The sequence below is a fragment of the Mya arenaria genome, chromosome 1 (assembly GCF_026914265.1).
Source record: "Mya arenaria isolate MELC-2E11 chromosome 1, ASM2691426v1".
Taxonomy (NCBI): domain Eukaryota; kingdom Metazoa; phylum Mollusca; class Bivalvia; order Myida; family Myidae; genus Mya; species Mya arenaria.
The window spans coordinates 33,751,836-33,775,673 of record NC_069122.1 but is presented as its reverse complement, the minus strand read 5'-3'; the positions used below and the strand labels follow the sequence as shown (position 1 = coordinate 33,775,673).

Here is a 23,838-nt window from a genome sequence, read left to right as displayed (position 1 = left end):
AAAAATAACTAACTTGATTATCATCTATGCTTATATCATATGTAGTTATGACCAAAAGAAGTCAATCTCACGTTGAACATATCCCATTCCTTAACCACCGTGCAACTAAAAATGCAAACAGACGGAGTGAAGAGTAGCGCATTAGAGATAAATGCAAATACATGTACACTCACGTATCGTGCAAAATGGACCTGTATAACCTTGGGGGCAATCACATCTGAAGGAATTCACCAGATCCACACAAGGGACCGAGGCTGGACAGGGGTCAGACGCACACTCATTTATATCTATGAATAGCATACAAGACATTTTATACTGATAATTATACTTTTACAAGTTTTTTGAATGCTATGATATTTTATAAGATAGTCCGGCCGAGATAATATTATTCAAGTATTATATTAGATGAATTTCTTCCCTCGATCGGAGTGGAAGGTAGATGTATCTACCCACAAAATAACGATCTTGAATTGCATTGGTTCGGATATGGACTTCGAAAGCAAAAGGCATATTCAGAATATAGTGGGTTTGACCTTTATCTATGTGGTGCCGTCAACATTTAGATAAATTTCAAGACATGTTTCTCTAAACATTTATGTTTTTAAACCGTATACATATTTTTATTCCTTATATACAGTAGATTAAGAGATGGATCCTACCTGGTAGTCTATTTTTAAAATGAAATGATTTCGTAGAGCAAGATTGTTTTGAGTAGAAATGTCATGAAAAATAATCTTCGAATTTTTAGTAGAATACACATGACTGGACAACATCAACGGCTGGCAATCAATTTTATTATACCAGTCTGACAAGACTCCCCTGTGTAGCCTTGAACGCACACACAAATATACGAGTTGATCCGATCTACACACAGACCCCCATTACTACAGGGGCTTGACGCACATTCGTCGATGTCTGAAGTGTAAAACAAACTTCAAATACTGTAAAATCATACATATTCGTGTGACGTTAATTCTTAAATCATACCGTCTATCTAAAAGGGTATACATGTATGCACATGAATATACATGGTGGCGGTAAACAACTTGTTAGTACCTTGTAAGTACTCAATCATTGTTTATATTACTTTTTAATGAGCTTTGCATTATGTATTATTAAACCTCACTGCTAATAAATTAAAGTCATTTTTAGTAATGCATTAAATTTTGAGGAAGAAATTGCCGGAACATTCAAACAATCTGAACTTCCTGTGTGGCACATGTGAAACGTGCTGTTTATTAACCTCATATGTTTGAGTGTCGCCACTTGACTTCGTTTTATTGATCAAATATTCAATCTTCTATTATCGACTGAGCTAATTTCTGAGTAGCACTAATATTAAACGCACAGATTACACGTAAATGCAAAATAACAATTTATTGAACAAAATGAAGATGGAATAAATATTAAAATGATATGAGCTAAACATTGACATGAATACTTGTCAACAAGGAATACAACACTAAGCACTATGAAACTCATTAATGGTGATTTTGTTATTCATGAAAACATAAAAAATCAATATTTTTTTTCTCCACAAAGTTGGTAAAACATCAATATTATACAATTGTTGTTGTTTTTATAAAAAATCATGTACATGTGTTGTTATTTGATTTAATCTTCAATTATAGAAAACATTTTGAAAGGCATTGGAGGAATCTTGAAAAGAAACGATATGGAAATGCAATTGAAATTTAAATGTTCACATCCTTAAGAGGCAGTGATTTGATGAATATGATATGCAGTTTTTATGAAAAGCATTATTTGGCAATACAATAGTTTTAATCTCACTGCGCTCTGATCCAGGAGGTTGTATTGAACTTATAAATTTGGATCGCACAAACAAGATTCACAATAAAAAAACATACCAATTTTGCAGCATGATCCCGTGTAACCATGCGCACAAATGCAGTGAAAACCACCAACCAGGTTAATGCAGGATGCGTTGTTTTGACAGGACGCAGTAATACACTCATCAATATCTAGATATACCAAATTATTACATTATTAACAATGATATTCTTAAGAACACATACACAAAACTATTTCTACACCATCCCAATTGTAGTAAGATGTTTAAAATTATCTCGCACACATTACGCAATTTACTCACGCATTGTTTGCTAATCTAATCTGTTTATTTTTGTTTTCTTGTGATTTTATTTATATCAATTTTGTAAAATTGTATTGTTTCCATCTTATATGTTTGATACATTCAAATCTTGACGTCACGACAAAAGGAGATGTTTCTTATATGTTCCATACATTCAAGTCATTAAGAAAAAGGGTTACATACATTGAACTTTGATACTCGAAACCCTTACCAATATCACAATTTAACCCGGAATATCCATAATTAATAATTAACATAATTAAGGCCAAACTTTCCATCTCAAAATAAATAAAGAAATTAATTACAACAAATTAATAAAAATGTAACAATATATGATTTCAATCTTGTTTCACTTCTAGTAGTAATAAATAAAAGTTTTCTTAAACTCTCAAATCTAATGCGCATGGTTAGCACGTGACTCATGTTAAAATTCATTTAAATGTAAGCATTTCAATTGTTTGATGTTGCCAGTAAATACTTATTTGGATTCTTGTTGTTCGTAGTTATGCTATAAGGTAAACAATAACAACATCAATAAACCAAAACCTACTTATTCGCATCTGAGCCCCATAAATCCAATGGGGCAAATACAAGTGTATCCATTGATTTCATCGACACAAATTCCCCTGTTCTGACACGGCTGACTGGCGCACTCGTTGATATCTGCATGTAGTTAAACAACATATATGAGGATCATGTGGTGTAGGGCGTATGCATGAATGATATTACAAATATTCAATATAAGTTATCGGAGTATCTGTAGTTGATTGAATGAAATAGTATATTAAGATTTAGGTAAGCCGTTTAAGCCTTCACTATCTCACAATTGTCCCAACATATATTAATACAAGACAGTAGCCAATTGTATAAAACTGGTTATTTTGTTGGTTTGGAAAAACTTGATTAAATGTTAATTGATTGATCAATATTTACTGTTGACCAATGACATTACGTTCATGTGTTACCGTATCAAAAGATACCTAAAAATCACTTTATTATTATAAAATTGGCCGCTATCCATCTTCTATGCGTTTAATGTATTTTTTTACAGAAAAAGGTTTAAACACCATTTATAACTTACTTATATCGCACGTGATGCCGGTGAAACCAGGACGACATACACACGTAAAGTTGTTTAATCCATCAAGACATACGCCGTTGTTTGAACAAGGCTGAGACAGGCAATGATTTACGTCTGAATATGAAGAATAATAGCTAAGTTAAAAAGGCTGAGGATGACAATAATCTTTATCAAGACATCAACTTTGATTGCTAAGGTAAGACAAGGCTGAGGCTGGCAATAATCGATGTCCGAATATGAAAAATGATCATTAAGTAATAGAAATAACTAAAGGCAAGTAAATATGTTTAGACGAGTTACTTAAGTTGATTTAAACTTTATTTAAACCGCGGTTATAAGATTAAAATTAAGTATTGCCATTGGAACCTATAGGTATTGTAGTTTAAAAAATAAGTTGGATATGAAAAAGCATAACAGCAGGTTATAAATGTCTTATTAGTCACTTTATATCATTTGCTTCTATTTTTTAATAGACGCGACAGAAATAATTTATATTGTTTAACGTCGTAAATTTGCTTGTATAACAGCATGTCTTCTAAATAAGATCAGCAAGTGTAAACCCTCTCTATTTGAGCTAATTCTAATGATTGTATATGAATAGTTTACCTGATTGACATCGGTCGCCCGTTAATCCAGGAACACAATGACAAATATAGGAATTAATTCTGTCTTCACACAAGCCCCCGTTTAGGCAAGGGGATCAGGCATACTCATTTATATCTGAAAGGTATTGATATTATTGCCATACTGAATTTCGAACACCATGCATCAAGTATGCGGATTTCATTGTCAGAATGGTTCTATGAAACAAGGTATCTGTTCGTGGATCTTAGAAAGTGTTAAGAACACAATGCATCACGTATGTTGATCTCGATTTCAGATTGTGTTTATAAAACAATGCATCAATTAAGTTGATCCAGAATGTGTTTATAAAACAGGGCATCAACTTTGTGGATTCCATTTTCAGAACGTTTTGATGAAACAAGACATCCAGATTGGTAATCTCTTTTTTCAGAATTTTTTGAAAGCTTTTATTGAAAACCAAAAATGCATAAGAATTTTCAAGCATATTTAAAGTGAATGATACATTCTACTTATGCTTTTGTTGTAATAATTTCATTAAAATCTGATCGTGCATTCGCGTGATTTCAACAATTGATATATGTACATTATATCATGTGTGCACAAAAAACCAAAACTATATTTACACATGATATCATGTTATCTAAACATATCAGATACATGTATACTCTTTATATTTCTACATTTTACAAATTGCTCGGTGTAGTCCCGACGTTTTGCAACCTCGCTTACAGTATAAAATCATCCACAACAAAGCAAGGTACAACCCACCTATATCACAGAATGCTCCGGTGTACCCGGGCATACAAATGCAACGGAATCCCGGAATAAGTCTCGCACACGTTGCTCCATTCTGGCAGGGACTGGAGGCACACTCATCTATATCTGCGTTACAAAATGTTCCAAACCTGTTTAAATGACTGACGTTCGCATTTGAGACATGCAAGTCGTTTTGTCCAGATTTGTTGCATAAAGCAATAGACAAATGTCTTGCTCTTAAAATAAGTTGTTAAACAAAGAACTTCAATTGGGACCTCATATAGTAAGCTGTAGATATGAACATGGAACGAATGATCTAACATTGAATTATAAATACAAATCAATATTAGTGAGATCTCTTCGTCAAATCAGTACACCAAGAAAATACATATATATGTCTATAAAATTAGTGAGTAATGCATGTTTTCTAAGTGTAATTGCATATAAATAATATACGACTAAACATATTAGTGGAACTGGTCAAATGAATATTAATGACGACTAATATTCCGTACATTTTCGTTTTCTTCTGTTTCTTTTCATAAATTAAAAATTGATAACTGTTTCCTTTTCGTTTTCTAGAATTGTTTTATTTGGTAGTCTAGTGTCAAAACGGCGGACATACCAGGGCCATACAACACAGTGCGTCATGACAAAAGGTACGTTACAACTAGTCTAGTTTAATCGTAGTTAAGTTAAAACTATTTTATTGTATATAATATACGCACGTAATATAAATCATTTCAACAAATAACATAATTATACAATTGGGTTGGGCCACAAATTATAACACCGTTAGAAAATGACCCTCCATGCAAACGTTATAACTAAATGGCAAGCACTCATATTGGTTCAAGATGCATTCTCTACATATAAGATTGAGAATGCTACTTCAGACAAATAACTTGTTTAAATCTTAGCAATGCACTTATTTGAAAGTTATTTTTCTTTGAATTCAGTTTAATATCTACAACCAAGAAGAATCGTGAATATTATTCAAATATTGTTTTGCTGGACTAAAACTAATTCAGATCAAATGCCACATGTTTTCTATAAGTAACTTCAAAGTAAGTGAACTCTTAGGGGAAACGCAACATACCTTTTTATTGTTTAAATCAATCGGTTTTGAACCGAACTTTAAGGAAATGTATGTTTGTCATATACTTGAAACCTGAAATGTTGCCTATTTCCATGGAAATGTATAGCGAAAAGAATGGGAAGTGTAATCCCGTTATACAATTACAAATATACTTAGTACTTATACCTAGTTCACAGTTAATTCCCGCATATCCCGGTGTACAGTAGCAGATGTACAGGTTGACTCGATCGCTGCATACGCCGCCATTCTGACACGGTCCAGAAGCACACTCGTTTATGTCTTTAAAAGATTAATATCGTTATATTTACATGTAACCACTCTAACTATTATCGAACTTCCAATGCTCTTTTCACGAACATACGCTATTGACGTTAACTGCGTATTTCTAAAGGGGGACGTCAGGATATCGTTTTAATAAAATTGATGTATAAAACACGACCATTTAGCTACAAGTAATTTAATTTTGATTTGTTATTAACGTTTTATAAAATAAAAACATTGATATAAATTCCAATATCGCTAAATCTGAGTCTAACATTGAAAACCCGATGAAAAATTCGCATAAACATTGATAACGTACAGAAGAAAATAATTCAGAATTCAAGGTTGCGTAGACAATTTTCTAAAAATAAAACAATTAGTGAAACACCAAAACTAGTATATAAAACACTTGCTAAAAATATTGATAAGTTGGCTTTTTTGCATTGTTATCCAGTTCTTGTTCTCTGTCATGATTTACATAACTTACCTATTCCACAATGTAGTCCAGTATATCCAGGGGTGCATGTGCAATTGTAGGAATTAATGCCATCCAGACATGTTCCACCATTAAGGCATGGACTGGAGGAGCATTCGTTTATATCTGAGTTTTTGAAAAGAAAATGTCAATCACACATTTTAAGAAAGCCTGTCCTTTGTTTGAAAAGAAAATCAGTTGTGAACTGACTGCTTCTTGTATCATAACACAAACCCATTACACAAGCTAACAGTTGGGTATTGACTGATTATTTTTCATAACACCTGACAACAGTTGGGCATTGGCTGGGCAAAATGTCACTATGCAACACCACAGTTGCGTATAGACTGATGATTATGTCATAAAATAAGACCCCAGTTGTGTATGTTTTATTTATAAAGTAATCATTTAAATAAACAGTTATATATTGGCTGATTATAGAGTTATAACACTAGACCAGAGATTTGTATTGACTGATTTCGTGTCATTACTATGGACCACAGTAAGGTTTGAACTATTTATAGTGTTATGACGGAAGACCTTGTGTATTGACTGATTATAATGCCATTACACAAGACCACAGTTGTGTATTGACAATTTCTAACGACATCACATAAATATATATATCATTAAATAAACAGTTGTGTATTGACAGATTAAAGAGTTATAACACAACACCAAAAATTGGTATTCACTGATTCTTGGTCATTTCAATGGACAAACTATTGGTATTGACTGATTCAGGTGTCATTACACTAGACAAGAGATTGGTATTTGGCTGATTCTGGGGTCATTACACTAGACAAGAGATTGGTATTTGGCTGATTTTGGGGTCATTACACTAGACAAGAGATTTGTATTTGGCTGATTCTGGGGCCATTACACAAGACAAGAGATTGGTATTTGGCTGATTCTTGGGGCATTACACAAGATCAGAGATTTGTATCTGGCTGATTCTGGGGACATTACACAAGACCAGATAATGGTATTTGGCTGATTCTGGGGTCATTACACAAGACCAGAGATTTGTATTTGGCTAAATCTGGGGACATAACACACGAACAGAGATTGGTATTTGACTGATTCTGGGGTCATGACATAAGATCAGAGATTGGTATTTGGCTGATTCTGGGGGCATTACACAAGATCAGAGATTGATTTTTGACTGATTCTGGGGTCTTTACAAAAGATCAAGGATTGGTATTTGACGGATTCTGGGGTCATTACACAAGATCAGAGATTGGTATTTGACTGATTCTGGGGGCATTACACAATATCAGAGATTGGTATATGGCTGATTCTGGGGTCATTACACAAGACCAGAGATTGGTATTTTGCTGATTCTGAGGTCATAACACAATATCAGAGATTTGTATTTGGCTAATTCTGGGGCCATTACACAAGATCAGAGATTGGAATTTTGCTGATTCTGGGGTCATAACACAAGATCAGAGATTGGTATTTGGCTGATTCTGCGGGCATTAAACAAGACCAGAGATTGGTATTTGGCTGATTCTGAGGTCATTACAGAATATAAGAGATTTGTATTTGGCTGTTTCTGGGGCCATTACACAATACCAGAGATTGGTATTTGGCTGATTTTGGGTTTATTACACAAGACAAGAGATTGGGATTTGGCTGATCCTGGGGTCATTATACAAGATTAGAGATTGGTATTTGGCTGATTCTGGGGTCATTACACAAGATCAGAGATTTGTATATGGCTGATTCTGGGGTTATTACACAAGACAAGAGATTGGTATTTGGCTGATTCTGGGGCCATTACACAATATCAGAGAATTGTATTTGGCTTATTCCGGGGCCATTACACAGTATCAGAGATTGGTATTTGGCTGATTCTGGGGCCATTACACAATATCAGAGATTGGCATTTGACTGATTCTGGGGCCATTACACAGTATCAGAGATTTGTATTTGGCTGATTCTGGGGCCATTACACAATATCAGAGATTGGTATTTGGCTGATTCTGGGGCCATTACACAATATCAGAGATTTGTATTTGGCTGATTCTGGGGTTATTACACAAGAAAAGAGATTGGTATTTGGCTGATTCTGGGGCCATTACACGATATCAGAGATTGGTATTTGGCTTATTCTGGGGCCATTACACAGTATCAGAGATTTGTATTTGGCTGATTCTGGGGCCATTACACAATATTAGAGATTGGTATTTGGCTAATTCTGGGGCTATAACACAAGACAAGAGATTGATATTTGGCTGATTCTAGGGCCATTACACAATATCAGAGAATTGTATTTAGCTGATTCTGGGGCCATTACACAATATCAGAGATTGGTATTTGACTGATTCTGGGGCCATTACACAATATCAGAGATTTGTATTCGACTGATTCTGGGGCCATTACACAATATCAGAGATTGGTATATGGCTGATTCTGGGGCCATTACACAATATCAGAGATTTGTATTTGGCTAATTCTGGGGTCATTACACAATATCAGATATTGGTATATGGCTGATTCTAGGGCCATTACACAATATCAGAGATTGGTATATGGCTGACTCTGGGGCCATTACACAATATCAGAGATTGGTATTTGGCTAATTTTGGGGTCATTACACAATATCAGAGATTGGTATTTGACTGATTCTAGGTTCATTACACAAGACCAGAGATTGGTATTTGGCTGATTCTGGGTACATAACACAAGACCAGAGATTGGTATTTGGCTGATTCTGATGGCATTACACAAGATCAGAGATTTGTATTTGGCTGATTCTAGGTTCATTACACAAGATCAGAGATTGGTATTTGGCTGATTCTGGGGGCATTACACAAGATCAGAGATTGGTATTTGACTGATTCTAGGTTCATGACACAAGACCAGAGATTGGTATTTGGCTGATTCTGGGGTCATAACACAAGATCAGAGATTGGTATTTGGCTGATTCTGGGGTCATTACACAAGATCAGAGATTGGTATTTGGCTGATTCTGGGGTCATAACACAAGATCAGAGATTGGTATTTGGCTGATTCTGGGGTCATTACACAAGATAAGAGATTGGTATTTGGCTGATACTGGGGTCATTACACAAGATCAGAGATTGGTATTTGGCTGATTCTGTGGTCATTACACTAGACAAAAGATTGGTATTTGGCTGATTCTGGGGCCATTGCACAAGACCAGATATTTGTATTTCGCTGATTCTGGGGCAATTACACAATATCGGAGACTTGTAATTGGCTGATTCTGGGGCCATTACACAATATCAGAGATTGGTATTTGGCTGATTCTGGGGTTATTACACAAGACAAGAGATTGGTATTTGGCTGATTCTGGGGCCATTACACGATATCAGAGATTGGTATTTGGCTGATTCTGGGGCCATTCCACAATATCAGAGATTTGTATTTGGCTGATTCTGGGGCCATTACAAAATATCAGAGATTTGTATTTGGCTGATTCTGAGAACATTACACAATATCAGAGATTGGTATTTGGCTGATTCTTGGGTCATTACACAAGACCAGAGATTGGTATTTGGCTGATTCTGGGGGTATTACACAAAATCAGAGATTGGTATTTGGCTGATTCTGGGGGCATAACACGAGATCAGAGATTGGAATTTGGCTGGATCTGGGGTCATAACACAAGACCAGAGATTGATATTTGGCTGATTCTGGGGGCATAACCCAAGACCAGAGATTGGTATTTGGCTGACTCTGGGGACATAACACAAGACCAGAGATTGGTGTTTGGCTGATTCTAGGGTCATTACACAAGATCAGAGATTGGTATTTGGCTAATTCTGGAGTCATTACACAAGCTCAGAGATTGGTATTTGGCAGATTCTTAGGGCATTCTACAAGATCAGAGATGGGTATTTGGCTGATCCTGTGGTCATAACACAAGATAAAAGATTGGTATTTGGCTGATTATGGGGTCAAACACATGATCAGGGATTGGTATTTGACTGATTCTGGTGGCATTACACAAGAACAGAGATTGGTATTTGGCTGATTCTGTGGTAATTACCCAAGACCAGAGATTGGTATTTAGCTGATTCTGGGGTTAATACACAAGACAAGACATTGGTAAGTGGCTGATTCTTGGGTCATTACACTAGATCAGAGATTGGTAATTGGTTGATTCTAGGGTATTTACCCAAGACCAGAGATGGGTATTTGGCTGATTCTTGGGGCATTACACAAGAACAGAGATTGGTATTTGGCTGATTCTAAGTTCATTACACAAGACCAGAGATTGGTATTTGACTGATTCTAGGTTCATTACACAAGATCAGAAGATCAGAGATTGGTATTTGGCTGATTTTGGGGGCATTACACAAGATCAGAGATTTGTATTTGGCTGATTCTGGTGCCAATACACAAGACCAGAGATTGGTATTTGTATGATTCTGGGGCCATTACACAAGATCAGAGATGGGTATTTGGCTGATTCTGGGTTAATTACACAAGATCAGAGATCGGTATTTGACTGATTCTGGGGCCATTACACAAGATCAAAGATTGGTATTTGGCTGATTCTGGGGTAATTACCCAAGACCAGAGATTGGTATTTGGCTGATTCTGGGGTTATTACACAAGACAAGAGATTGGTATGTGGCTGATTCTGGGGTCATTACGCAAGATCAGAGATTGGTATTTGGCTGATCCTGGGGTCATGACACAAGATCATAGATGGGAATTTGGCTGATTCTGGGGTCATTAAACAAGATCAGAGATTGGTATTTGGCTGATTCTGGGGGCATTACACAAGATTAGAGTTTGATATTTTGCTGATTCTATAGTAATTACACAAGATCAGAGATTGGTATTTGGCTGATTCTGGTGGCATTACACAAGATCAGAGTTTAGTATTTGGCTGATTCTTTGGCTGATTCTGGGGGCATTACACCAGACCATGGTTGGGTATTGACTAGTAGGCTAGTTTGTTTTTCCATATTATTTCATTTCTATTATGTAGTTTATTCATCTTTTAAACAAACTCTATCAGATGCCTCTTAGTATAATTTTACACTTTTTTATTGTCGATAAATATGTTACATACTTATCTGGCAATTTGTTCCGCTGAAGCCTGGCAAGCAGATGCAGTCATAACGTCCCTCGCCGACGATACACTCTCCCATATTCAGGCATGGATTCGAAAGACATTCGTTCATTACTTAAAGTAAGAAAGGAGGGTGTGAGCTGATTTAATCACTTTGAAAACAGCACTGTGTTAGTTAACATTTGCTTACAAACGCAAACTTGCGCGATTTGGTTCCCCACTAGCAGTTTATGCACTACGATATAATCGGGATTAATAACCAAAAATTTAATAAAATGATAGGGACCATGCTTTAATTTATCGCAGCACAGTAGTGAATAATGAATTACTTAAGAACAATGAATACCAGTTACAGGAACAAGGCAAAACAAGAATACAATGCCAGCTAAGTAATGCTATTAGCAACAAATGATAATTTTAAATCTACAGATAACTTTGATATACATAGTTCACAGTTTTTCCCAGTCAGATCTATTGGACAAATGCACATGTAGCTTCCAGGTGTATTTTGACATGTTCCGCCTTGGTGGCACGGTAATAAAAGACACTCGTCGATATCTGAGAAAAGAGATAAGTTATTCAAGTAAACTACTAAAATTATTGACTGTGCTAAACATGGTATGCATTATTGGCTTGGTATAATAATGCATACCTTTTACGTATACATATCATCTAAATAAAATAAGGGAACTAGTATAAAGTCATAGAAATGTCAGGCGAGGAAGAAATTGATTTGATATGAACAATAGTAACGATTTACAAGATAAATCTTACTATTGACAAAACCAAGAAGACTGTTTATGTATATTTACATATGTTATATACATACATATATACTTTGAAAAATACAAATAATGATATCATTATCAATGCCTCAAAGACTATATTTATATTCAGATGTCAACGGGTCTATCATTGATTTCTGATATCAACTAAATCAGCTAAATAAGATTCATATTGGTATCATAAGTCAAATATCCCAAGGCAAAATAAAAGTTTCTTCATATCTTTCCATCAGCATTGTATTTTTGAGCAAATACTGAATTTTAAAATTAACGGAATTGTGCTTGCTTTAGGTTATGCAAATCATTTCAAAAAGTGTTCATGTATTATAAAGCTCATTAAAACCGCTTGCAAATAGTCCTAGCCACCGACAATGATCGTGATTAACTCAAGCAGAATTTCTTAATATATACAATTCTTGTCAACGAGTACAGCAAAGAATTTAGCAGTTTGACATCTTTCTCCGGTATAACCAGGAAGACAGACACACCGAAAGCTGTTTACGCCATCCTCGCACGTGCCCCCGTTCTGACAAATAATTCCAATACACTCGTCAATGTCTGAAGCAGAAGAAATAATAAGAAGTTAGAAAGATTGTAAAACATTATTACTTGTACGATTACAACCAAACATCATTTGATTGTCATGCTAACTTGTGATAACGACATAACTGTTTGAACGGATAAACTAAGCCAAGAAAACATTTTTTTCCGCTTAAAGACCTACAATTCCATAAAAAAAGTAATATTAAATGAACTCTAACAAATCATTCAGATGGTCGAAAAGTCATGCTTATTTTGCTATGCGACTCAAGATTTATTTTTGTGCAACCATGCACTGGGTTAGGTTGAACAAAAATCTTCAGTCGCCTGACTGACTAGTCATTGGCTTTCCAGATATCTGATTCGATCGTTATTTTAATGTCTAATTGTGTGGTAAATTTTAAGCGAGAAATTTTGTTCTCGTTTTAATGTAACCGGCCCGTGGTCTAAAATGAATCTATCGAAGTTTAAGGTAACTTCTACCTTGGCAATGATACCACATTATTATAAGTTTGACTTACTTTCTTCGCAATTTGTGCCAGTGAAGCCCGCTCGACATATGCACGTGTAGCGGTTGATTTCATCTACACAAGTTCCACCGTTAAAGCATGGCATTGGCAGACACTCGTTGATATCTTTAAAACATTTCAATATGGTCATGTATTAGGATGGATTGATTTAAATGCAGTTACCTTTTATTAACTCTGGATACAGAAAGGTTAAGAAATTGATACCTTAAAGACGACTTGTTCACAGATTTATGTTGGAAATTTCACGTTTTCAAATTGTTCTTTAACTCAGATCTAGGAAAAAATACCAAACAGCAACTTACAAATTTCTATTTTAACTGTTTTTTGTTGTATATCCAAACCTATAGCCACCAAACTTCCAATAAGGTTATTAACGTTTTTTAGCATAGACATTTTCGTTCATATTTTTAGAAAAAAGCTAACAAAAGAGCTCTTGTCTAAATCTTTAATTTGTGCTAATCGTGATATGCATTTTGTTATTATTATAACAAAATTATCTTTAGCGTAATAGCTGATTGACAAATAGGCTTTGTTTAGTGTATTTGCAAAACGTACCAGCAACAGAACAATCAATACATTTATTTGGTCATTGCGCCATACCTAATATATTACACCTCCAACATGAAAGACGCAAAGCCATTGGTCGAGGACAGATAACCCAATATATATTCATATTGGATCATAAATCAATTATATAGAAATGGCGTCTTTTCCCAATTAATAAATGAAACATTTCCCAGGTGGTGTTTGCGTCTTGATCAATGCTAATATGTTGTCGACGCAGGAAACCATATTCGGCTTCAAGCTTCGGGTTCCTCTACTCCGTACATTCCATATCGGGTAAGCTACTAGCCCCGTAACTTATAACTCTGAGTATCTCTAGAACTGTGTTCATGCGGTCATTGCGCCATATAGCAGTACATCTCAATGCGTTCATGTGGTCATGGCACTATATTATTGTATAGCTCAATGCGTTCATATATTATTTCGCCGTACAACAATGCGTTCATATGATAATGGCACCATGCCAAAGTATCTCATAGTGCGTTCATGTTGCAGTATATCTTTATGCTGTTATGTGGTTATGGCTCCATCTATTATATGTGTTTTCAATTTGTTTTTCTTAAGAATTATATTGATTTAATTTAGATTACACTATATAGAGATTAAAATTCAAACCGTGTTCACAGTTGGTTCCAGTATAACCGGGAATACAACTGCAGGTGAAGTATCTGATGTGTTCTGAACATGTTCCTCCATTAAGGCACGGAGAAGACGAGCACTCCTGAATATCTGAAAATGACAAAAATGAATAGGCAATTCTAACTATAGAGAAAGGCAGACATTTCCTGGAGGAATTATGTGTATCAAACGTTTTGTTATAAATGTGAGCACCGTGTTAATAACAAGTCTTAGTAATAAACTATTAGGTCTTTTACGCGATAACGGGCCAAATGCAATACTAACTCCCGACGAAAATACATGCAAAATCTCGACCAAAGGCGGCCAATAAGAGATTCCGCCATTCTAATTGGCTACTAAACTCGTAAAATACGGGATTCGAGAAACAAACCATTACCACTGGCTGTCGAAACTCGCTGTAATATGAGAATGCTGTAAATTATTTAATAAGGTAGCCATTTTGTTTTCCACGTTACCGGCTGTTTTTAAAATTGTGCGCCTTGTTTGAAACATATTTGTAATTACTAGCCTATAAAGTTTTACTCAACTCTGTACGGTGTTATATTACAGTTGTTAAACTATTAACGAAATTATCACGAACAGACATGCTTCTTCACCATGCAATCGGCTTTATTCATTAGTCTGTGCAATGTCACTTTAAAGGATGCATGTCAAAATCATCAATGCCCAGTTTAGAAAAGCAGAATCCATGATAATCTTCAATAATAACTTGAGATAAGAAATAAGAATGTTTTAAACAAAATGTTGTAGCATATGTCATGTTTAATTATAAAATACTTATTAAATAGATGATTTCATACAGATTTCTTGGACAAATAACTAGGCCAATATAAAATAACAAAATTAACATTTTATTAGTGTATACAAAGTATTTATATATTCAAATTGGTCATATTGTTATAAAAAGTAAAACGAACTTTAAAAATATTCCAATTTATTTAAAGATTTATACTTAGTAGGAAATTATGAAGTTCACTTCACCATTTTAACTAATAGCACAGAATAACTTCGATAACTTCGTTGTTTAGTTTCGTAGTTTAAAGTACATATATATATATATATATATATATATATATATATATATATATATATATATATATATATATATATATATATATATATATATATATAATGTAAATTATGTATAATGGGCCAGTGACCGGGAAGTACTGAAATGTAAAGTTATGTATAATGGGCCAGTGACCGGGATGTACTGAAATGTATATTTATGTATATTTGGTCGGTAACCGTGAAATACTGAAAGGTAAAAATATGTATAATGCACCAGTGTTCGTGAAGTACTTAAATGCATAGATAAGTTTTGTAATGTATAGTTATGTATTAAGGATTCACCGGGAAGTACTGAAATGTACAGATATGTATAATGGGCCAGTGATCTTGGAGTACTTTAATATATAGTTATGCAAAGTAGGCCTGTGACCATGAAGTATTGAAATGTATAGTAATGTATAGCGGGCCAGTGACCGTGAAATACTGTTATGTTTACTTATTATACCACATGGAAATCTCACCAAATTCGCAGTTAGTTCCTTGGTACCCTTGAGGACACGTGCAGTTATACCGATTGATTCCGTCCATGCATGCTCCACCGTTTAAACAAGGATGTGAGGAGCACTCGTTCACATCTAGATAATTATTTAGACATTTAATTAAAAATATACAAACTTGCAAAGTAAATAATGACCGCCAGGTGGGTAAGAAACCTTGTATCAGAAACAGCCGGCTATATGGTCAGGTTGAAATCCTGTAAGCACGCGATATAAACATGTATCATGCACATTTGATAAATTAAAACGTACTCCAATGGACAAACAGCTTCATAATAACTAAATGAGAATTTAACCTCTGACTTGCTGGAAAATTGTCCGTTAAGCAAACGAAATCACCAAATGAATTAGATTTTTACAAACATGCAAAGTGATTTATTTTCTAACCAATAAAAACAAAACAAAGTTATATAACACTTCTGTAATATAAAAGAAAAAACAAACAAATATGTGATAGTCAAATAAACCGAGATAAAAGTATTGTAAGTGATAAACGTATGTATTAACTTAAGTGTGATGCTTATGTGAGACAAAAGGCAATACGCTCTTAAACCGATAGTGCAACTAACGCAACCAATCTTCTACCTTTCTGACACAATGTGCCGGTGTATCCTGGAGCACAGTTGCATTGAAACGAGCCAACCAGATTCACACATGTCCCGTTATGTTGGCATGGGCCTGATTCACACTCATTGATGTCTGAAACAGGATTAATAAAAAAGGTTCACTTAGTGTCTTCCTTACAAAAGATCAATGCAATTTTAGCACTCTTCCCAGGTTATCCAGGTTGCGAAAACATTAAACAGGAAGGCATCACTGTCAATGCCCAATAGCAAGGTAAAATGGATAAGAGGGCTTTAATGTCCGTGTAGTTATCAAGGTTTACATAACGCATGATTATAACGTCATATGTAAGAATACGTGGTAAGTATTATATATTTTTTACAACCGATTGTGGTCGATCTGCACCAATGTCTTTTTCCCAAAGCTGTTTTTACACTTTAATTTTTCAACTTTACCAATGTTAAAACTAATCAAAACGTAAGGTACCTGTTCCACAGTGGGCGTCCTGATAACCAGAAGGACATGTACAGTTATAAACGTCTATACCTTCCAAACACAGACCACCGTTTAGGCAAGGATTCGATTCACATTCGTTTATATCTAAAATAAGTTACTATTTGGGTCAGATAAAAAGCTTTGTTTAAATCAAACTATTGAAACTTATGTCATCCATCAATAAAACAAAAACTGCTGATGGTAAATTTTCATTTTAAAGTTATAGACTTTAAGCTCAAATTAATAAGTTAAAGTGTTCAGGGGGAGCTTTTTTATATAGGTATTATGTTATTTGCGAAACAAAATCATTAAAATGTAATTCATGCAGAATAAAATAATGGTCAATCAATATAAATAAACATAGAACTTAATATCTAAAACCCAGTAACTAATATCTGCATGTCTCTCTGTTAATATGATGATTGGAATAAAATTGGTATCTACATTAAAAAACATGTCATTAAAACACTTCTACTATGCCTGTAAATTAGCATTCAAAACATTTGTGATAATGTTCCAAAATGTAAATCGTTAAAAGATATATATACCAATTTCGCAGCAACTCCCAGTGTAACCTGCCTGGCAGATACACGTGTAACTGTTAATCCCATCCAAACACGTGCTCTCGGCACCACAGGGCGAGGATGCACATTCGTCGATACCTATATGGTTGTTTTAAGTTTGCACACTATTAATTATACGAAAAAGGACAATGCTAATGTTTAAAAAACAACTGGCCCGAATTGAGCGTAATAAAAAGGATGTAGAAATAGCTAAATGTGAGAACTTCAGATTTTAAAGAATACAAAAAGGTAGTCAGTTAAGCTGTTATATGAAAATATGTTTACGAAAACAACTCGCATATTTAATTCAAACATTAAAGCACGATAAAAGTTTTATTCTCGAAACATTAACATTAAATTATGGGCAGCTATATTTATAAAATTTGTTGGTAGGGTTTTGTAATAACAATCGATTCAGACTTTCTATTTAAAAAGTATCACTGCTCCGGGTTCACTGCAAATCACCTGTCTGACATATTCCTCCGGTAAATCCAGCTCGACATATGCATGTAAAACTGTTGACTGAGTCCAAACACAGTCCACCATTTCGGCAGGGATTTGACCGACATTCATCAACGTCTACAACCAATGATAAATCATCAAGAGGTATAAATCATCAAGAGGTATTCATTTGGCTAGTTTGCGAATACAAAGAACTGGATAGGCCAACAGTTACTTTTGGATACAGATTTAACAAATGTTAGTCGATTCAGTCAAATAAAAACACATAGATTATTTTTCTTAAAATTAGGTATTAGAATTTCCACATTCAAAACGATGACAGAAATCAGAATACTTAAGCAAGCATAATATCTAATATGTAGTCAGGTAAAGTCAAGTCAATACTTTTATTCTCTCAAATGCATGTACAACATTGAGGTGCATAATTATTACAGTCAATGAAATATAGTGGCTCAAATCAGATTTAACATTCTTAATCTTTAACGTAACTATTTAGATTTGATACTTATAAGAAGTTAAAAAGCATATTGTAACGTTACATTATTGCCATAATACTATTTTAAAACAATGGAAGTGTCACATTTTTAGTAAGGAACCAAAAAAAAAAAAAAAAGAAACAAGAAGAATACAACAATATTGAAGTATATGTGTTAGAGAAAATAAATGCACTTACTTACATATATATAAGTACTAGATATAACTAGGAATGTTAACATTCAGTGATAACATATATTCAAACATACCGCGCTTACCTATTTTGTCTGATAATAACATTTGCTATTTTGCAGAGATTAAAGAAATCTTTTTTACTAGCATTATTAAACAATTGTTCGAGTTTATAAATGCTTGGATTTTCTGTAAAAATATGGTTTAATAAATTGTTTACGTTCATTATCAAAATTAAGGCATTCAAATAAGAAATGAAATTCGTCATCAAGTTTGACAAAGTCTTTCGTTGACTAGTTTCCTATTCCAATTACCTGTTTCTATTGGTAGCCTATGGTTTCTTCTTCTATTTTTTAGGTAATAAGACAACATTTAACAACACGACAGTAATATGACCGCTTGGCCTTAAAATACACCAAATTAGTGTGACTGACCTGTATCGCACGTTTCGCCTGTATATCCAAGCACGCACCTACACGTGAACATTCCAACTCCGTCCAGGCATGTACCCCCGTGCAAACAAGGATTTGGCAGGCAGTCATCAACGTCTTAACGTTCAAAAGAAAGATTGTTTTTACAGAGCCAGATCACAATAAATTTCACTGAGTGAGCTCTATAAAATATATTTCACAGTAACAGTGTTTATGATTAAACTCAGCGGGAAAAAAAATCATTAGATCAGAAATCAAATTAAAAAAAAAATAATAATGGTGTGTTAATACAGCACCATAAATAAAATTTTTTATATATTTATATGTTTTAAAAAACATTATTTTTTCATCTGAATACAGAATATCGGTAGAGAATCTCACGTCTAGACAAATAATTATAAATGTTTATAGTAAACTATACATGGTACCAAGCCCTCACTTATCTCGCAGTTCGTCCCCGTGTACCCGGAGTGGCACACGCATGTATGGCCGTTAACCATATCCACACATACACCTCCATTTTGGCAGGGATTCGGAACACAATCATTTACATCTGCGAATACAGATACAATATTACAATGGAAATCACAGGAACCAGCCCAGTAGCCAGTACTATATTAATGACCTAATTTAAAAGCACCAAGATGTTAAAGAGTCTTAACTTACCCAATTCGACAAAAACACCCAGTAATATTACTCAAGCAAAATGTCATTAATCCTGTGTGAAAAATAAACTATTTTAATATTGCAGACAGTACATCTAGGTAATGACCTCATCTCTAAAACTGGGGAATTTAAATATGTCTGATGTTATTATATGCTTTATGATAACATGTCTTCTATTAAACTTTTCACTAAAGGATTTGATTATTTTCTTAAGTGAAACATTTGATTAAAATAATCAAAATTGGTGTTAGAATGAACATGAACTATTGACAAGTACATGTATAAACTATTCAACCGAACTATGCAGTGTTATGAGAATCAAATTGTTCGACCGGACAATATAATAAGGACGTCATTGGAACTACGGATAAAAGTCACGTGAAATCGTTTTAAGGTATCCGAGGAATAAATTATTCAAATTTCCCATCGGAACGGATTTGTAGATGATGAATAAGTAAAGAGTTTAGCTATTTAATTTTACAAACAAGTTTTTGTCTCTTTACAGAGAGCAAAATCGGTAATTCCACGTCGAAATTAAAATACACACTGCGTACTTCATCTAAATTATATTATTAGTAAACACAAAGTATACCCTTCTAAATTATACAACACTTAATATACGTTCGCCAGTCATCAAAACTGAACATGATTGGCGTTTTCACGATAATAGTACAAGCTATTTTGTACATCAGATACTATAAATGGCAAAAACATTACAATAAGAACACTTACAAATAAACAACAAAAAACCATGACAACACAGATGACGAACTCAAAACAACAATACAGTGGTCACCACCGTGGAAACCCCTACCATGTACACAGGTTTTAAAAGTAATACGAAACTTATGTCCGTAACCAACGGAAAAAAATAGTCAAAAATAATTGAATATATCAAACTTTACAGCAATATTCTTACTGTGTTCACAAAGAGTGCCGGTGAATCCTTCAGGACAGACACAGGCAAAATTGGCAACCTGGTCCAAACATGCAGCGTTGTTCAGACAAGGATTAGACTCACACTCATTAATATCTGTAACCAAACGAGAAAATAGTAAATATTTTCATTGAAGCAAACTGCTCTGCTTAATCAGAATTATTTGTTCATGAAAGCAAAGACACTGTCACCGTTAAAATATGTAAATACGCATAAACTACTAACATAACATAAAATATACCAGCAGACACTGCTGTTCTGATTAATTTTAAGTCAGCTTGGAATTACTAAATGTGTTGAAACAATCACCGATATTTCTCTATCATCTGGATAGAAACACATGTCATGTATAAATTAAGACAATAGAAAATGAATAACACCTTAAACGTAATGCAATTATTATCATGTTTAAGGCACAGTAATTACGATCAAACATACACCCTATTTGACGCATGCAATGCCAAGTGTTAGAAAACAAACACAGATAGTATGAATATTATACTATTGTTATCGATAAATGATTGCTCGGCTAGTGCAAACTTAGTAATAAATCATTTCGGATAAAGTCCTTTTCCGTTTATTTAACATGACATGAATGGAAGCCTAGCTCCGCCCTCACTTGTTGGAGGTTGTTTGAGGTGCTCAAAGATATCCATTGCAGTATAAATACATCTGCTACTACTCATAGGTGCAATACAATCTCTTCATTGGTCAATTTATTGATTGAAGGACACGCAGGATCTTACCCGTCTGACAAATGGAACCGGCGTAACCAAGTTGACAGTTGCAGTTAAATCCATTGACCTGGTTCATACAACGTCCTCCATTCAAACAAGGCAGGCTGGCACACTCGTCTATATCTGAAGTTAATCAAGTGTTAACTGATGGAAGTATTAAAAAGGGAAGTATTTTATATTCATTATTTCATAATTCATTTTGATTAAAATACTTCATCGTCCAGTGTGGTAATAACTTATCTGTAACATAGCTTGAACGTACCGCTTTAGACGGAACAAAGAAAGGAATGTAGAATTGCGCATAATATTAAAACTGTAATTTAATTGAACACAGATTGATACAATCAAACATGTACATGTACTTATTGATGTAGCTAGTCTGTTATACTTCAATTTTACAAGAGCTGTCACAGTCACATATCAAACGCCCCCGATTGCGCCTTGTCGGGTAGATAGCCACAATAAGAGCACCAGAGATGTTTTAAAGCATGAATGCCTCTGCCCTCTCCCCATCTGCATTTAATATGTTTGTTGTAATTCAGATTATGAGCAACATCCTTAAAAGTTTTGGGATAGTTATTGACCAGTTGTAAATATGTTTAGTGGAAGTGATGAGTTATAGCTTTTGTGTGTTCCCTTACAGCAGTGTATTAGTAAAATGGATAATATAAAGTTAAGCATATGGGCAACTCAATTTTACTGATATACATACAGCTTCTTTGGTCAAGGTCAATTTAAGTGGTAGCCAATATATTTATAAATAGTTTGAGAACGTAGGTCCAATCGTTTCTTTTTACAATTCGGACATTCTTTTTAAGATCAAGATCACATCCGTGATGTTTTAACCTCACATCAAAAATTAATATGGGTCATCTGCTGGTCATGACCAATATCAGTATTCTTGAACCAAGCAAACTATAGTAATTAATTTGCAAATTATTTTATGTGCAACAGGGCGTCCAACGTGTTTTGTGTTTTCCGAATTTTAAGTGTGGGAAAAGTGTTAAGCGGAATAAAATGGCGGTGTTCGAAGAGATTTTGGTGTGTTTTTTGGAGGGGGGGGGTATTTTCACGTGGTAAGAAAGTCTAATCACTTTTCTCGCAATATAAAAACGCTTTCACGGAGGCCACACGTGTAAGCTTCTCTTGTTTTTAACCTATGTTTCTAGAGGTATTAACAAAAAGGTTATTGAATGTATAAGCTGAACGATTGCTGGTTTACAAAGCAAAAATAGAAAATTGCGTGACTTGAAACTGTGTTTTTTCTAAGTGCACCTTTATTGTTCCTATTTTAGGATTTTATTTCATCTATAATACGAGTTTCTGCCCTTTTTATTGGCTACTTAACCCATATACGGGGTAAGAGGAATGGATCATTAAATTTTGTTTGGGGGGGACGAAAGAAATGGATGATGAAGGTGAAATCAATTTTGAACGTTTGGCAAACGACTTACGAAATATTTACGTAAAGATATGCGTTCTTAAAATATACAGTACATTCGGCTTTCATGCCCTTACGACGCCATTCTCAGTAACAAAATAATAACGAGTGAAAGATTCAAATAACGCACATTTCGTGCAAATCACAGTTTTAGAAAACGTTATGGATTTAAAATCTATTTGGTTTAAAATGCGTTTGTTGTTTACTCGCACTTGATTCCTTAAATGCGTGAATACTACCGCTTGATTTTCATGTGATAGAATTAATAAGGATCACACTGGTGGTAGACAATGTATCCTCGATTTATATTACTGACAAGCATAACAATAACATTAACTCCCATATTTTTGTCTGAAAATCGATGTTACATACTAATTAAATTGGTGTACGTATTATCATATTTATTTTCTTTCGCTTTTCATTATAATATACATAAGGTCAAATCAGTAAGGAATGAAAGCTCTTCAAACTAAACCAGGTATGTTGTGTATCCGTATGTTCGGATTTAACAAATATATGCATCTGATGTGTAGAGCTAATGATAATAATAATGAAATGTATCTGAAAATAGCTACGCACTTGTTATCCAAGAGATACAAAACATCGTCAATTAAGAACACAAGTGTCCCTTTAATGCCCACATCACAAATAATAAATTGGCACAACACAATTAGTCTCACTTTGGGTGTCCGTACGTAGCATACCTGCAAGCACGCATACCTGTTTCACAATATACGCCAGTCCAACCAGGAGTACAGAAACATCCATCCGCGATGCATGTGGCGCCATTTAAGCAGGGGTCAATGCCACATTTCAAATACTCT

The 23,838-nt window shown here is 34.4% G+C and overlaps 1 protein-coding gene across 1 annotated transcript in view; it reads right to left on the bottom strand.

Moving 5' to 3' along the window:
- The window catches only part of LOC128226608 (neurogenic locus notch homolog protein 2-like), a gene marked incomplete at its 3' end in the record, with an annotated part of 41,873 nt that overhangs the window by 5,957 nt on the left and 12,078 nt on the right, over positions 1-23,838 (bottom strand). Inside the window, exons 14-24 of the mRNA XM_052936569.1 lie at positions 23,735-23,836; positions 21,583-21,696; positions 20,819-20,932; positions 19,673-19,786; positions 19,237-19,350; positions 18,140-18,253; positions 16,638-16,751; positions 14,461-14,574; positions 13,273-13,386; positions 802-915; positions 174-287 (exon numbers count right to left, since the gene is read on the bottom strand). Coding sequence (XP_052792529.1) covers positions 174-287; positions 802-915; positions 13,273-13,386; positions 14,461-14,574; positions 16,638-16,751; positions 18,140-18,253; positions 19,237-19,350; positions 19,673-19,786; positions 20,819-20,932; positions 21,583-21,696; positions 23,735-23,836 — 1,242 coding nt within the window. The remainder of the gene's footprint in view (positions 1-173; positions 288-801; positions 916-13,272; positions 13,387-14,460; positions 14,575-16,637; positions 16,752-18,139; positions 18,254-19,236; positions 19,351-19,672; positions 19,787-20,818; positions 20,933-21,582; positions 21,697-23,734; positions 23,837-23,838) is intronic.